We start from the raw sequence: 18,131 nt of genomic DNA on the forward strand, positions 1-18,131 counted from the left end.
AGCAGAAGGCACAGCACCAACAGCCAATCCTGCCTCTCAGCCCCTCTCTTGGGAAGTCCGGGCATCCCAGATCCAAGGTGGCATTTCCTCCTGTACCATACGACCCCCCCCCCCCAAAAAAAAAAACAAAACCCGCAGAGAAAAATCCATCTCCTCCTATTCCCTGAGACCATCCTGCCGGAGATCTCCCCACCAAGAATCCGCCCTCCCTACTGCCGCTGTACACAGACCCTCTGGGAAGGGTGGACACTTGAGGTCGCATCCAATCCATACCCCGCCAATCCCCCATATGCCTTACCCCCCACGGGACCCCACTCAGATGCATTCCTGAAATCACCAAACGGTGCAAACCGATTGTCACCCGTCCAGAAGGAGGGGGTGACGCTGGACCCTCCCTCCCAGTCCATCCACCGTCCTTCTGTCCCTCGGAATCCACCCACACCGACCAACCCCTGCGCACCCACATTCGCTGCACTCCTCATTCCCCTGACCAAGCCCTGTTCCCTTTCTTACGGCTCGATCCAGTAAGGCCGCGGTAAAAACAGTGAGGTAGTGTCAGGCGCACCCTTCCTCCCCGCACGCACAGTTCTCTTCACTAACTCCCCGATACTCTCCTCTAATCGCATGCAAATGCATGCCGCGGCTGTGAAGCTTTAGGGAAGGGTTATGCCCGCGCAACCCATTTTACTGTATAGGCGCTGTAACAGCGCCTATACAGTAACCTGGGTGCGCTGGTACCTGTCATTTCAAATGACATTTGAAATGACAGGCACCAGGAAGTGTAAAAAAGTTTAAAAAGTGTAAAAAACAAAAAACCTGTGTGTTATATAAAAAAATAAAACAATTTTAAATACCTGTCGGAGGGCCGTGGGTCCAGGCGGCCGGTGGGCGGCGGGCAGCCATCAGCGGCATCCGGTAGTCCCTTCTCCCTTCCAAAATCGCCAAAATCGCACGGGCGGGTCGGCAGGGGGGGGGCGGCAGCAGGATCCGGAGCGGCGGGTAGGCAGCAGCGGGGTCCGGGGGGTCCGGGGCAGCGGCAGCGGGGGGGGGGGGGGCGGCAGCAGGATCCGGGAGCGCCGGGGTCCGGGGTGGCAGTGAGATCCGGGGAGCCAGCAGCGCAGCATGTTCGATCGCGCAGGCAGGTAGGTGGCAAAGTAAAGATGGCCACCAGCACGGGAAAATCGTGCAATTGGCCGCTGAAGACGTGACGTCACACCCCGTGACGCCAAACGTCGTGACGTCACGTCTTCAGCGGCCAATTGCACGATTTTCCCGTGCAGGCGGCCATCTTTACTTTGCCACCTACCTGCCTGCGCGATCGAACATGCTGCCGCTGCTGGCTCCCCGGATCTCACTGCCACCCCGGACCCCGCCGCTCCCGGATCCTGCTGCCGCCCCCCCGCTGCCGCCCCCCCCCCCGCTGCCGCTGCCGCTGCCCGGACCCCCCTGCTGCCTACCCGCCGCTCCCGGATCCTGCTGCCGCCCCCCCCCCCCCCCGCTGCCGACCCGCCCGTGCGATTTTGGCGATTTTGGAAGGGAGAAGGGACTACCGGATGCCGCTGATGGCTGCCCGCCGCCCACCGGCCGCCTGGACCACGGCCCTCCGACAGGTATTTAAAATTGTTTTATTTTTTTATATAACACACAGGTTTTTGTTTTTACACTTTTTACACTTACCATAGCAGGCCCGAGCCTTGCTACTTTTTCGTTTGTTTTTTTTTGCCCTGGTCCCGTCCGGTCCGGACGGGGCTTGCAGGAGACCGGACGGGACCAGGGCGGGTAAGCAATGTTTTTACCCTACACTACACTACACTAACTCCTACTAGGGGGAGGCGGTAAAACTAGCAGGTTAAGGCCGCGGCAGAACAGCGGGTTACGGAGGATAGCTAATATCGCGCCCGTTTACAGTATCGCAGGGTGATAGCTAATTCCTTCATTATACAGCTTTTTCGTTCATTTACAGCCGGGTGCGGAAAGGGTTATGCGTCTGTTTTCAGAAGCGATACGGACGCGTGAAACTGGACACTGTATCGCCGAACTGCCTTGCGCGCCCGAATTGTGCGCTACGAGCACGTTACAGACGGGCAATCCTCGAGCGGACTATACTGGATCGAGCTGTTAGCCAGGTGCTCAGATGCAGCAGCTCCAGCATTAAGCCCTGAGGCAGACAAGGAGCGCTGCACAGAGTTCTCTCACCGCAGAAGCCCCCCCCTCCCCATCCGAATCACTCCAGAGGAATCCCCCGAGCCAAGCCCCGCCCCCACCCGGGAACCAGAACGGCCGCGTGTTGCCTCGGGTCGCCCCTCCCTCCCCTCACAGCAGAGGAGCCGACAAATAAACTCGAGACTGCAGCCTCAGGGAGAGCTACACGTGTCTCCACAGGCACATCAAGGGGGGGCGGCGAAACCAGCCCCCCCCCCCCACGTCCCAGGAGGAAGAAGGGGAATCCCAGCACTCCACCGAGGCCACAGCAGCCAGGAGACAGCTCGGCTCCTCCCTCCTCACATAATCCCCAGCCATGGCTGCTTCCTCGGACTCCCACAACAAGAACGGATAGGAGATGAGAGAGAAAGGGGGAAGGGAGGTAGAAGCAACAGGCAGAGAAGAAAAGAAACCAGGAATTTACAGGAGGAGAAAATGATATGAGTACTTATAATTAAAACAGAAAATAAGAAGGAAAATTAAACTCAGCCACAATAACACAGACCCACAGAAGCAAGCAAGCAGCTGCCGAGATGCCAGTAAGTAACACTGCTAGCATGGTCCCAGCTCAACTCATTCCCCCCTGCTTCTTACGTGGCAAGCCATGGGGCCAATAGCACCCAGCCTGCACCTTGAATTATAATAGCGGCTGGCAAGTCAGCCAGCACCTACCGTACTAACCTCCCCTGCATCATCCTCCCCTCCTTATACCCTTACCTAACCAATTATGTTTCACTCACCGTTCCCCCTTCTCCACCAATCCCCCGTCATATGTTTGCTTGCCAAAGGGTCCTGCTCCCGTTGTGAGCCTGGCAGCTTATTATCTTGGCCGACCGGACGCACGGTCCAGTCGACCTCCCATAAATGATATATCCTCGGAAGTCAGAACCAGGGTTACCGAATTGCACTTATTTTATGCACTACATTTAGTGTATGACGGACCATTCCGGAGTCGTTTCAATACTGTATTATTCTTTTCTCCTGGTTTAGGGGCAGACTCCCCCATAAGAGCATAGCTCAAAACACCCAGGGACTGTCCTTCGGTGACGCAATCTGTGACAACACAGACAAGATGGCTACCAGCATACAGCGCTTGCACAGCTCAGGAGTTGTTTTGGCTTAGAACCTCAATTAGAGGATTTATCTTGGATTGCAGTCACGGAGATTTATCTGCTGCCAATGCTGGCACGCCTCCCAGTTGCCGCCGGACCATGCTGGAAGTGGCCCCAAGACGATTTTTTACTCTCCGCCTTGGTAACCCTCCCCGGAGCTGAAAACTCTGTTAAAGGGAGATTTAAAGGGGCAGGACGCTAATTTTTTTTTGGAGAGGAGGGCTCGCTTTGGTCACACTATGCCTCCTGCCTCCGGACTCCTTTTGCTCCGGAGCGCTGCCGGTCCAGCCGCCGCCGCTACGAACAGCAGCTTGAACTTACCCCTAAGCCTTCTCTGCCCAGCACGGATGCCTCCCGGGGCTGCGGGAACGGGGCGCTGATGGACAGCTTCGGCATTCTTCCTTCAAGGGCTGCTGGGAGTTGTTGCCTTCAGCACGCTGATGTGTGAGTATCTGCGAGGCTTGGGTGCGCCGCCGCTGTGTGTGGAGTCACTGCCCCAGACTGTCTGCTGCCAGGGCAGTTCTTCCCAAATAAGCTCCAAATTCATTTCATCTTTCCTCGTCAGGGCAGCTCGTCTCCCCAGTCTCTCAGCTGTTTCTGAAAAAGCCATGTATCCATTCCCTAGCTTTCCCTGCAAAGGCAACTTCTTCCCGCTCTCCCGAGAAAAACTCAAAGCTATCGCCCTTCTCGCCAGGGAGATGGATTCACTTTTCCCCTACTAATGTGATGAACTCAATCCCCACTTCCCCCTGCTAGTACTGCTTTTACTTCTAAAATAACTCACCTCCTCCAGCCAATGTTGCTACGCTCCCTAGAGAAAACCATGTAACATTCATGTAATCTTGCTGGGGCTGTAGTTTTACTTAGAATAATTCATGTTACTGCCTTCATTGTGATAATATTGTTAGATAAGGCTGTAAATGTGTGCCTCCCTTCATTGCCAGACTTCTTCTTGTATGGAGAATCATAAATTGGATAACTTTTCTACAGCAAGCATATAACTTTCTCATCTATTCACCCGGCAGTATCTCTGTGCTGCCAGCTGAACTGTGGAACATCATAAAATGTGCTTTCCAGTACCAAAATAAAGCAAGCTGTATGCCCCTTTGTGGAGAACAAACTGACTACCTTGACATTTTTGCCTTCCCTCCTTCTGCTTAGCTCCCTGCAAGGCACTTTTTCTGTCTTTCTGTAAGTTAGTGCTAGAAGTATAACTGAGTTTGAAGAGGATTTGCACAAGTTTCTAGAGGACAGATCCATTAAATATTAGCTAGGAGATTTAGGGATTACCACCTCTCACTTCGGGAGTGAGTGACAGGGAATGTTTTTTCCCCATTAGAAGCTGCTGGGGAACTTCCAAGTGACCTGGATTAGCCACTGTCAGGGACGGAGGGTGCTGGGTTGATGACCTATGATTGGTCTGACCCAGTATAGTACTTATGTTCTAATGCCTACAATCATATGGAAGAAAGAGTCTACGTTGTTTCTTATAAGAGGAAAAATGCTCTGTTGCTGATTGGACTAGTAGTTAAACTTCAACTAAAAAAAGTTCTTAAATTCTTATACTAGGATCCAAGGTTTCTAATTTTGTTGTCAAATGGATTTTTACATTGAAATGTTAAACAGGCTGTCTTTTTCCAGTTCTTCGGCATTTAGCCCAGTTGGAACCAGCTTCTGCCCTACCATTGCCACCCTTTATTTACAGCAGCTGTGTATTAATGTCCCATGTCACCCTACCCTGTTTCCCGTTAGTTGGAGGTTGTAGCCACAGTCATCTGGTCAGAAGGCAGAGTGGCCTGTACGTTATTGCCTGAAAAGAATGCATGAAGTTCAAAGTCTTCCCCTTTAAAAAAGTGAAAAATGACTAGCATTTGTGTGCAGCCTAAAGTCAGTCTGGCTTGAATGCTTTGGAATTTGCTGGGGAATAATAAGATGGACTTCAGCATTGTTCATTGAACTGATGGTACATGAAATAAACAACAAAAAATGTTTATCCCTTTTTTTGCCTGCAGTTTCAGATATGAGGCTGTTATTACATAGAAACACAAAAATGACGGCAGAGAAAGGGCCCACTGGTCCAACCCGTCTGCCCAGCAAGCTTCCCATGGTAGTATTGCTGTACATGTCTCAATCGGTGCTGCTTGTCGTGGTTTGCTTATGGACTTGGCTGTAGAAGCAATTTTATGTGTGTTTTTTTTTCCCTAATGCCTGTGCATCAGTACCCCATACTGTAAAAAACATCATGACTTGTTGTTTCTGAATCAAATTCTTCTTCCTTCCATCTCTCACCTCCTCTCCTTCAAAGCAGAGAGTGATGTTGCAGTTAAAGCATCAAGGTTTACGGTTTAAGAATACTAATCATATGCCTTCGGTTAAGGGTAGTAACTGCTACTCTGTACAGGTTACCTCCATGCTTATCAGCTCCCAAGACTGTAAAAGCTGGGGCCATCGGTTGCTGTCCTGAATCAAATACCCCTTTCCCCTGCTGTTGAAGCAGAGAGCAGTGTTGGGGTTGCATTAAAAGTACGAAGGCTTATGATTAAAGATGGTAACTTGCCGCACCAGCAAGTGACTCCCATGCACACTTTCTCGTTTCCTTTAGGACTTGGCCGTAGAAGCAGTCTTGTGCTTTTTCCCTTATGTCTTGCATATCAGTATCCCAGACCATTGAAGTTGGGTCCTCTGTGTTGTCTGAATCCAATTTCCTCTTTTCCCCCTGCCGTCTAAGTGGGAGCAATGTTACAATTGCATTAAAAACCTCAAAGCTTATTGTTATGGAAGTAATCTCCATGCCTACTTCTAAGGGTAGTAACTGCCATACCAGCAAGTTACGCCCCTGCATGCTTATCTAATTTCCGTCCTCTAGCCTGCAGAGATCCACAGTGTTTATCCCATGCTCCTTTGAATTCTTTGACTGTTTTCTTCTTCACATCCTCCGGAAGGGCATTCCAGGCCTCCACCACCCTCTCCATGAAGAAAGATTTTCGGTCTTTGCTTCTGAGTGGTCCCTCCAGAGTTTCATTTTGTAACATATAGTTCTGTTTTCTTTCCAATGGAAAAGGTTTGAAGTCTATACATCATTGAAACCTTTTAGGTATCTGAAGGTCTGTATCATAACTCCCCTGCACCTCTCTCTTCCAGGGTATATATATTCTGATCTTTCAACCTCATCTCATAGGTCTTCTGATACAGACTCCACAACATTTTCATTGCCCTTCTCTGAACCGCCTCCATCCTAGCTCAATCCTTTTTGAAATGCAGTCTCCAAAACTGACACAGTACTCCAGGTGAGGCCTCACCAAGGACCTGTATAAGGGCATCATCACCTCCTTTTTCTTACTGGTTATTCCTCTCTCTAAGCAGCCTAGCATTCTTCTGGCTTTAGCTATTGCCTTGTCACATTGCTTCATCATCTTCAGATCTTCAGCCACTATCACCCCAAAATCAGTCTCTTGGTCCATGCACATCAGTCTTTCACCCCCTCATCACATACAACTCTTTTGGATTACTGCATTCCAGATGCATGACTCTGCACATCTTGGCAGCTGCCAGATCTTTGACCACTCTTCAAGCTTTCTTAAATCTCTTTTCATTTTCTCTACTCCTTCAGATGTGTCCACTTGTTGCAGATCTTAGTATCATCCACAAATAAACATATTTTACCTTCTATCTCTTTCACAATGTTGCTCTCAAAGATATTGAACAGAACTGGTTCCAACACCGATCCCTGTGGCACTCCACTTAACACAGCTCTCTCTTCAGAGTAGCTCCCATTTACCATCACATGCTGTTTCCTATCAATCAACCAGTTTGTAATCCATGCCACCACCTTGGCGCTCACTCTCAAGCTTCTCATTTTATTCTCAAGCCTTCTATTCGGGACCGTATCAGAAGCTTTGCTGATATCTACATATAGCACATCGAGCACTCTTCCTCGATACAGTTCTCTAGTCACCCAGTCAAAAAAAAGTATCAGACTTTTCTGACAGGCCCTACCCCTGGTGAATCCATGCTGCTTTGGGTCCAGCAATCCTCCTGACTGTAGATAGTTCACTATCCTTTCTTTCAGCAGAGTCTCCATTAATTTTCCCAGCACTGAGGTGTGGCTAACCGGCCTGTAGTTTCCAGCCTCTTCTCTGTTACCACTCTTGTGAAGTAGGACCACCACCGCTCTTCTCCAAAGCCGCAGCCACGCTCTCGTTTCCAGGGATCTATTGAAAAGTTCCTTCAGCAGACCCACCAGCACATTTCTGGACTCCCTCAGTATCTTCTATCTCATCCAGCCCCATGGCCTTGTCCATGTTCAGCTTGTTTAGCTCTTCCCATACATTCTGTTCTGTAAATTGAGTTTTGTCTGCCCCATCCCCAACTGTGATCTTGTCTACCAGCAATAGTCCTCCTCCAGGGTCCTCTATAGTAATACCGAACTGAAGTATTTGTTTAATATTTCTTCCATTTCTTCGTCTCTCTCCAGACATTGTTCTTTGTCACCTTTCAATTTCACTACACTGCTTCGAACCTTCCTTCTTTCTCTGATTATATCTGAGAAATGTTATGTCACCTCACTTTACCTTTTTGGCAATCCTTTCTTCTGCTTGACCTTTTGCTTTCCTGATTTCATTCTTCATCTACCTCAGTTTCACCAGGTATTCTTCCGTGTTCCTCTTTTAGGATCCTTTATTCTACTTGATTGCTGCTCTTTTTGCCTTTATTTTTCAGCCACGTCTTTTGAAAACTAGATCAGTTTTTTTTGCTCCTACTCTTGTTTACTTTTCTAACCTATAGATTTGTTGCCTTTTGTAATAGCTCCTTTCATTTTTTCTCCCACTGTTGTTCCACCTCACCCATTTTCTACCAGTCTTCAGTTCTTCCTCTTGGAGCATTCCCATTTTGACACAGTCTGCATTTGTGAAATTCAAAGCTTGGGTATTCGTGTGTCTTTTCTGTATCTTGTTTGCAATATCAAACCATATCGTCTGTTGATGATTGGTGCTCAGGCGGACGCTTACTTGGACATTTGAGACATTATCCCCATTTGGGAGCACCAGGTCAAGTATCACACCCTCCCTCACGATTCCATACCATTTGTCTAAACAGAGCCCCTTGAAAAGCATCCACTATCTCTCTACTTCTTGTAGATTCCACAGAAGGGATACCCCAATCCATATCTGGCAGATTAAAATCTCCAACGAGCAATGTTTCCCTTCTGTCCCACCTTTTGGATGTCTTCGACCAGATCTCTGTCCAGGTCTTCTGTTTGAGTCAGAGACCTGTGGACCACACCGTTGTAACTAGAAGCACCATCTTCTTTTTTTTTTAGGACCGCCGATAATGCTTCTTTCCCTCCCACGTCCCTTGCATTTCAGTTTCTTGCATATTGTTTCTGACATAAAGAGCTTCTCCTCCATCCTTCCTAAACAAGTTATAGCCAGGGATGTCCATATCCCAATCATGAGATTCAATGAACCATGTCTCTGTCCAAATCGGCTTCCACCATTAGAGCCAGCAGGTCTGGGATTTTATTGCCCAGACTTCGGGCATTTGTGCTCATAGCTTTCCAGCTTCTCTCCTTAGACATCCTTTTCTACCCTGTTCCGCAGATTTTTGTTAATTTCTTCACCCAGTTTTTGGAGATATTGGGGCTGACAATTCAATTTTCTTTTGCCACCCTCATCCTCCTAGTTTAAATGCCTCATGGTATAGGATTTTAATTTTTTCACTTAGGATCCTTTTTTCTGCCACAGACAGATGTAACTCAATCGCTGGAATAATATCTTTTTTCAGTATCTTTAAATAATGTATTGAGAAAAAAAATTTTTTTGAAAATATTTTTAAAGCAAAAAAATTTTTTTATTGACACCTACTCTATGGAATATTGTATATAAGTTAAGTTGGTGATTATATAATTCTTATGTTAAAATTGTGAAGGAGTTGGAGACACCAACGAGTTTATATGAAACTTTCCTCCAACTCCTTCACAATTTTAACATAAGAATTATATAATCACCAACTTAACTTATATACAATATTCCATAGAGTAGGTGTCAATAAAAAATTTTTTTTGCTTTAAAAATATTTTCAAAAAAATTTTTTTTTCTCAATACATTATTTAAAGATACTGAAAAAAAGATATTATTCCAGCGATTGAGTAGCAGCTCATGATTTATTGATTATAGTCATAATCGCTGTAGTAGTGGCCTATTGATATTTTTTGGTTTGTCACAGACAGATGTAAGCCATCTTTACCCAGAGCCTCTTACTGTCCCGTACATGGCCCCAGCCACCAACATACAAGCTTTCTTCCATTCACCAGGTTTTGAGCCATTCATTGAAATTATTCATATGGCTTAGCCACTCTTTTTTTTCCTTTCCATGAACAGGTAAGACTTCTGAAAAGGCAATAGTCTTTACCATGTGACTAATCTGCTTCCCCAGAGTCTGGAAATCTCTCTGTATGGCTTGGATGTTGTTTCTAGCACGGTCATTGGTTTCAGGATGGATGTTAAGGTTAACTTGAGAGTCCTAACTTTCTTCATTGATTGCATTGACTATCTGATTAACATTTCTACCAGCTGAGGATCCTGGAAGGCATTTAACTATAGTGTTCCCCTCAAAAAGAGTTTTCAAATAAGTGCCTCTGACTGAGTCTCCCAGCACAATGAGCTGCTTCTTATGGTTTTGGGTTGTATTATGGAATGTCTGTATGCATTGGGATTCTTCTTTCCTTTCTGATCCCCCCCACATCAGTCTCGTTTGCTAGAGCTTCTTCATTTTCCAATACAGAGAAGGCATTTTGTACTTGTGACACTTGAGAGAGTGGGTAACTCTGCATCACAGGTATCACAGGTCTTATTCTACCAGACCCCACTGTAATCCATTTATTCTTGGGTTTCTGAATGTTTTGTGCAAGTGAAGAAGGGCATCTGGGCTGCACTGTTGTGAAGAATGGGTCTTTGGGTCACAGGTCTTATCCTACCTGAGCCAACCGTAAATCCTTTGTTTCTGGGTTTCTGAATCCTGGGGGGGGAGGGGATTCCTGAATGTTGTAAAATGCCTGAGGCTTCCTTGAAGGTTGCTAATTCCTTTTTTTATTGTAGCCGATTCAGCTTTAAGGTGAGCTAATGGGGCGGGCCCTAACCATCCAGATGGTTTGCTTCAAGATAAAGATGCCACAGTTGTTCGTTTGATTTGATAAAGAACTTCTTTAAGTTGATTAAAAAAAAATTAGCAAAATTATCTCATCACCAATTAAGTACCCAGCATGACTATAATATAAGAGCAACCTCTGGGGTTAGTGAGTAGAAGGGTGGGGGAGGGGTTTTAAAAGTTGAGATTCAGTTCCTAAAATATTCCTTGACATGCATTTATTGTGAGTTTATCTAATTCACTGAAAGGGTTTTTTTTTTTTTTGTTTTCTTTTTAATTCACCATTAATTAGCTAAAAATATTTGGTCAATTTTAGTGGCTACCATTTAGCCGGATAACTATCCAGTTAAAATAGATAGTTGGCTAAGTAAGGGGCGGAATGGGGGCATGCCAAGGCAGAACTACTTATCCAGCTAGATTAGCCTAGGACTCTCTTTCAAAATGGCATTGCCTGACCTTTTGCCCCTGTCATGTTCAAATTATCTGGCATATCTGGATAACTTTAGGATTGCCCCGAGTCAGTCCCAAACTTATCTGGTTAATGTTTAATGTGTTATCCGACTGGTTTATTCTTAATTTTTTTTTCTCTTAATATACTACCTTTCTTCATTAATGAAAACAGTCCATAATAGATAAAACAGATACCAATACATAAATAAAATACAGCTATTATCAAGCATACAAATTACAAAACCAAAACATAAAATAAATTCAGCCAACTAAAGTGAATACATTATTGTCAATCAATGTAATGGTCAAAAATCAAAATAACATTGATACCAGGCTCAAATAAAAACATAAAAATTTACTGTCATAAAAGCATGAATAAATAAAAGGGTTCAATAGATATGTCCTCCACCCATCAAAGATCAAAAGCTGAACATATGTAATCACTAATTAAATTCATTCCTAACACTCATCAACCGTTCTACATTCTCGACAATTTGCTTAAATAACCTCATTTTGACTTTGTTCCTGAATTTATTATAATTGGACTCTGCTCTAATTTCTAGGTATAATGAGTTCCATATGAAAAAGAGATTCTTTCAAGTCCAATCTCTGAGGGAGTTTGGTCACTCCTGGAATGCTCCTAGGTTATCCGGGTAACGTGGTGGTCAGGCTGGCAGGAAAATTAAATCGCCCTTGAATATATACCTCCTATATGTATATGCATGGGTGGATTTCTAGTGCTTTTCACAACAAGCATGTGTGTCATGATGTTCTGGTCATTTTAAATAGCATAGCTTGAGGGGCCATGAGAGACTTTGTCTTCTTCCCCAAGTGTTGAGCCAGTTAGTGCAGTTTAGTGGAAATTATGCTTTAAATGAATGGATTAAATCACCGCTATTATACTTTTGCACCCCGTGCTGAAAAGCCCTAGAAGTAGTTCTGGCTGCATTTTTAAGCATTGTGGTGTTCTTGTGCTTCCAAACTGGACTGAATAACCTTGCAGCCCTGCAGGCTGGCTCTAAAATGCCACCATTGGAAAGCATCTGAAACCACAATATTGTCTCATGGAAGGGTACATTAGTCTCCCATGATAGGATGTATAAGTGCTACTTTGATATTCTTTGAATTTCCCTGGTACCTCCAGATTAGCTGAAGCCTTTCTAATTGTTAGCAGTATGCTCCGAAGACCTTTGTAAGAGGGTTTCTCTGCTAGAAAAGGAATAGCTGGCCTCATTGGAATATTTACGAGACTGGGTGCAAGGAGGAAGCTGTGTCTTGGAATTTTTTTGCATGGGGCAGCAAAATCTGAATCCCATAACTTGTATACAATGCCACAGCTGGTTCTGCAAGTGCAAATTGTGATGGAATCCACGGACCAGTCCAGCTAGTCAAGAGAGGAAAAACAGCCTGTGTGGGATCCCAGAAGTAGTTGGGTGTAATCCAGTATCTTAAAAGATAAAATATCAAACAGAGGAGCCATGGCAATGCAGAGCACATTGTTTAACCCGCCGTTTTTTGTGTGCATAAATCATGAGGCAGGATAGAGAAGATCAAAGCAGAGCCTAGGGGAAGGAGAATCCAACCCCTGCAAGGCTGCTATCTCCTTCCCTCCTAACTAAACATAGCAGGTGTTCCTCCCCCTATCCAAAAAAGAACTTGTTTTGGATGGGGGGAACCCCATTATCACTTTCTAGGAGGAGGCTGCAGCCCACAGTGTGTTAAGGGTAGGAGGTAAGAAGAGACTGAAAATATTTGGATGGAGGGAGAGAGAGTAGCCTAGCAGGGGATGTGTTAAAATATTTAACGGCGAGAGGAAGAGAAGATTTATGCACACAAATCAACTTTTGTGCACATAAATCTGGAGTGAAGGTTTCTCAGCACCAGAACTCCGGATCAGCCCCACACTAACGCCAGTGCCAGAAACTTTACCCTGCAGCTGCCCAGGAGCAAAAATTTCCAGTGTTAACAGGTCATGGGATTTGCATGTGAGGGCATTAACCTGTTCATTCAGCAAAACCCCTTGCTGTATCATCGGTACAGTGCGTGCACAACAATGATTTGTGTGCATGAGTCACCTTTTTCCCACCCTGTGCACAAGGCTGAGTGACTATTTTAACCCAGATTTGTACATGGTGTGTTAACATTTTTTAACTGCCAATGCATTAGCATACCGTTTGCTTACTGCGTCGGGCGTTGCATGTTTTTAGTGCCTGTGTGTGCTGAAGTTTAGCACAGTCAATGAAGGACTTATTTTATTGGCCATTAAGGGAGTCTGCTGATCTTTGGTTGGTCTTTCCTTATGCAGAAACTATTCATGGGACTTTTAGTCAACAGACAGTACATACTTCCTTTCTTATCCTCTATTTTTATATTTCCCTAACTGTCTTTGATACTAATATCCCTTGCTAATGATACTTGATTGTCACAGTTATAGTTTTTGGTTTTTTTTAAACTACCTTTTATGTAATAATATTATTTAAAGGGATGAGTTCAGGGATTGTAACATTCTTTTGTGACTTCAAAATTTTACCTGATTTGGGAAAATGTCATTATAAAATACTTTTTGTCTAATAAGATAACAAACATACTGTACACAATTTATATAAACACAAAATTGCATTTACAGGGTTAACAATTTTATTTTTAAATAAATGAATTAGATTCAAAAGCCAGAAGTTGTGTTTAGTACATCTGTTCACCTGAGGGTTCACTAGGTGTGTCTCTTGGAAAAGGGATAGATTAAGAAGGTCAAAGTTAGCCGAAACATTCAGAACAGTAGACATAAACCCATATTAAAATGTTGCCTGCATTTCACACTTAAACATTTTAATTCCTAATTAAACAAACAGAGGAACTACTTGATTTTTCCAAAAAAATAAGCTGAGCTTGATTTTTTTGTAATACTTTATAGCAAGAAAGATTTCAAGTTAGAGGAATTTTCTTGGGTGTGGTGGAGAAGAGGTAATAAATGCAGAGAAAGATATAGATAGATATAGATAGATATAGATATATATAATTTTGTGAGTTCATGCCAGCAGCCACTCCTAGTCGCTCTCTGGTTACATAAGAAACTGAACCACTGGGTAAGCCTTTGGGGGATGCTTTTCCACAGTCCCACTGCCTGACTTCTTGCAGCATCTCCAGTTCCACCTTTAGAGGCTCCCCAGGCCAGGTATTCCACTCTCTATTGCCTGTACTTTACCCCTTCCTTCCAGGGTGTCAAAGCTACAGGTTGAAATCCTCTCACCCCAGTTGGTAAGCTATAATGTCTATAGACATTATATTCCCCTGATGGGCACAAGAAGGCTGAAAGGAAAACCTCGGAAAAGAGATCTGGTATGTCAAAGAAATCAGAATGCTGCTTCACAGCATGAGAAAAAAGGCATGCGGAGAAAAAGTTCATTCTGCTGCGCTAGGACGCTGAAGAAGGCGCCACTTATAAAGGGATTCCACCGGTGTTGGGCTGACAGCCGGAAGTGATGCAGATATGAGTCATAGTTGATAACAGAGTTGATAATGAATAAACATCAATATTTAGTAACACATATTAAATTGAAACATTATTGTACAATGTGTTTATTTAGCAGTGCTTACGTAGTCGTCGTATTCTGAATAAGTTTTTGGATATATTGGTAGTTTTCAATTACCCAACAACAATGGTGCAGGAACAAATTTTCAATTGCACAGAGTTCTCAATGATTTTTATCTTTATTAATCTCAAAAGAATATATGTGGCAACTCCACAGGTAAATCAATGTTCATTTATAAAAGTCCCCTGACACGGTCCCGTGTTTCGCGGCGGCTGCATCTGGAGGGACCACAAGTTTGTCACACTGAGGATGCTCGCGCTCCAGGACAGCTCAAAATGGTATGTACTATTGATCTTAATAGTTTAAAAATAGTAGCTTATTGTGAGATTCCACCATATGCTTATGTCTCTATTCACAGATTGTCTGAACACTTGTGGTCCCTCCCGATGCAGCCGCCGCAAAACACGGGACCGTGTTGGGACTTTTATAAATGAACATTGATTTACCTGTGGAGTTGCCACATATATTCTTTTGAGATTAATAAAGATAAAAATCATTGAGAACTCTGTGCAATTGAAGATTTGTTCCTGCACCATTGTTGTTGGATACTTGCTGATGTGCAAGGATTTTTGCTTCGGTACTTGTTTAGATTTCAATTACCCCAATATTGACTGGGTAAATGTAACATCAGGACTTGCTAAAGACATAAAGTTCCTGGATGGTAATAAATGACTGCTTCATGGAGCAATTGGTTCAGGAACCAACAAGAGTGTACAGTTCTGGTCGCCGCATCTCAAAAAAGATATAGTTGCGATGGAAAAGGTACAGAGAAGGGCGATCAAAATAAGGGGAATGGAGCAGCTCCCCTATGAGGAAAGACTAAAGAGGTTAGGACTTTTCAGCTTGGAGAAGAGACGGCTGAGGGGGGGATATGATAGAGATGTTTAAAATAATGAAGGTCTAGAACGGGTAGATGTGAATCGGTTATTTACTCTTTCAGATAATAGAAAGACTAGAGGGCACTCCATGAAGTTAGCATGGGGCACATTTAAAACTAATCGGAGAAAGTTCTTTTTCACTCATTGCACAATTAAACTCTGGAATTTGTTACCAGAGGATGTGGTTAGTGCAATTAGTATAGCTGTGTTTAAAAAAGGATTGGATAAGTTCTTGGAGGAGAAGTCCATTACCTGCTATTAAGTTCACTTAGGGGCGGATTTTCAGAGCCCTGCTCGCGTAAATCCGCCCAAAACCGGGCGGATTTACGCGAGCAGGGCCCTGCGCGCCGGGAAGCCTATTTTACATAGGCCTCCCGGCGCGCGCAGAGCCCCGGGACTCGCGTACGTCCCGGGGTTCTCGGAGGGGGGCGTGTCGGGGGGCGGGCCCGGTCGTCGCGGCGTTTCGGGGGCGTGTCGGCAGCGTTTTGGGGGCGGGTACGGGGTGTGGCTACGGCCCGGGGGCGTGGCCGCGCCCTCCGTACCCGCCCCCAGGTCGCGGCCCGGCGCGCAGGAGTCCCGCTCGCGCGCGGGGATTTACGCCTCCCTCCGGGAGGCGTAAATCCCCCGACAAAGGTAGGATGGGGGTTTAGACAGGGCCGGGCGGGGGGGTTAGGTAGGGGAAGGGAGAGGAAGGTGAGGGGAGGGCAAAGGAAAGTTCCCTTCTAGGCCGCTCCGATTTCGGAGCGGCCTAGGAGGGAACGGGGGTAGGCTGCGCGGCTCGGCGCGCGCAGGCTATACAAAATCGATAGCCTTGCGCGCGCCGATCCAGGATTTTAGCCGATACGCGCGACTACGCGCGTATCTACTAAAATCCAGCGTACTTTTGTTTGCGCCTGGAGCGCAAACAAAAGTAGGCTATTCGCGCTCGTCTGAAAATCTACCCCTTAGTGAATAGCCACTGCCATTAGCAATGGTAACATGGAATAGACTTAGTGTCTGGGTACTTGCCAGGTTCTTATGGCCTGGATTGGCCTCTGTTGGAAACAGGATGCTGGGCTTGATGGACCCTTGGTCTGACCCAGCATGGCATGTTCTTATCAAAAGACAACAGAACTGATTTATGATCTGAAATATATTCAGGCAGATGATCAGTTCACCTATCATATCAAGCAATCCACCAGAACCCAGAAAAAATTCCAAACGACTGTAAGAACCACGTGCTTACGAGTAACACGTAAAATTTCCATATTTAAAAATAAAGAAGAATAGAAAAGAAATCATGAGCCGTAAATGTCACACTGATGTATTAATACTATATGTATTCTTCGCGCCCTCCCGCTCCGGACACCGACCGCACTTCTTCACCTCCTCTGCCGAGGCTCTCGAGACCCATCCGGGGCTAGAGCCTGCCCGCCGTCCCAAGGCGAGCCGTGCAGAGGAGGCACCCGAAATCAGACGAAAGCGGACGGAAGAAAGGAAATTAAATTAAAATACACAGCAGACGCAGCCAGGCAACGCGGTGAGTAAACCGCGCCCCCTGTGAGGCAGGTAGCCAATCAGGGCGGGAAGCAGAGACCTTTAAATTTTTCTTCCGCCCAGAGGCGTTGCGCGCCAGGCGTCGCGCACCCAAAGGGGCGCGACCTAAGGGGCCTGCCCCTTAGTGAGCCCCTTTGTGAACCTGTGTGAGCCCAAACTAGAGGGACAAGAGTTCCGTTCCAGACAGTCAGTTTCTTCTCATCTTTCGGCTTACTCGACCTATAGCCAATTCACTGTCACCCTTCTACAATCCAGCCCCATCCAGCTGCACACAGCATACAGCACCCATCCAGCATCCAGCTCTCATTCAGCTGCACCCAGCACCCATCCAGCCTCGTCCAGCACCCATCCAGCCTCGTCCAGCACCCATCCAGCCTCGTCCAGCACTCATCCAGCCTCGTCCAGCACCCATCCAGCCTCGTCCAGCCTCGTCCAGCACCCATCCAGCCTCGTCCAGCACCATCCAGCACCCATCCAGCCTCGTCCAGCACTCATCCAGCTGCATCCAGCACTCATCCAGCCTTGTCCAGCCTCGTCCAGCACTCATCCAGCACCCATCCAGCCTCGTCCAGCACTCGTCCAGCACCGTCCAGCACCCATCCAGCTGCATCCAGCACCCATCCAGCTGCATCCAGCACCCATCCAGCCTCGTCCAGCACTCTTCCAGCTGCATCCAGTAACCCATCCAGCCTCGTCCAGCACCTTCCAGCACCTCATCCAGCTGCATCCTTCCAGCTGCATCCAGCACCCATCCAGCCTCGTCCAGCACCCATCCAGCCTCGTCCAGCACTCATCCAGCCTCGTCCAGCACTCATCCAGCTGCATCCAGCACTCATCCAGCCTCGTCCAGCACTCATCCAGCTGCATCCAGCACCGATCCAGCTGCATCCAGCACTCATCCAGCATCCATCCAGCTGCATCCAGCACCCATACAACTTTCAACAGCTCGCCACTAAATTAACCCCGACTACAATCTACTCACGAAACTAAGCATGGCAGTATCAGCCATCCCTATTATCCATAATTTCAAGAGACCCCCAGCAAAAAAACAAGCTACACCACAGTCTGTACACAAAAGATTCATCCCTATCATCATCTCACCCTTAAACCAACTACTGGGACTCTCTCTTTTCACCATATCGCTGCTGAACGCACAGTCTCTGACAAAGAAAACTCACCTTCTTCAGGACTATCTTCTGGAAACAAACACGGACCTA

General features: G+C 46.1%; 1 protein-coding gene across 1 annotated transcript in view; it reads left to right on the forward strand.

Moving 5' to 3' along the window:
• The first annotated feature begins 2,285 nt into the window (after positions 1 to 2,285).
• The window catches only part of LOC115090395 (store-operated calcium entry regulator STIMATE), a 158,475-nt gene continuing 142,629 nt past the window's right edge, over positions 2,286 to 18,131 (forward strand). The window contains exons 1-2 of the mRNA XM_029599425.1: positions 2,286 to 2,741; positions 3,193 to 3,758. Coding sequence (XP_029455285.1) covers positions 3,755 to 3,758 — 4 coding nt within the window. The 5' untranslated portion in view covers positions 2,286 to 2,741; positions 3,193 to 3,754. The remainder of the gene's footprint in view (positions 2,742 to 3,192; positions 3,759 to 18,131) is intronic.

Source organism: Rhinatrema bivittatum, chromosome 4 (assembly GCF_901001135.1).
Source record: "Rhinatrema bivittatum chromosome 4, aRhiBiv1.1, whole genome shotgun sequence".
NCBI classification, from domain to species: Eukaryota; Metazoa; Chordata; class Amphibia; order Gymnophiona; family Rhinatrematidae; genus Rhinatrema; species Rhinatrema bivittatum.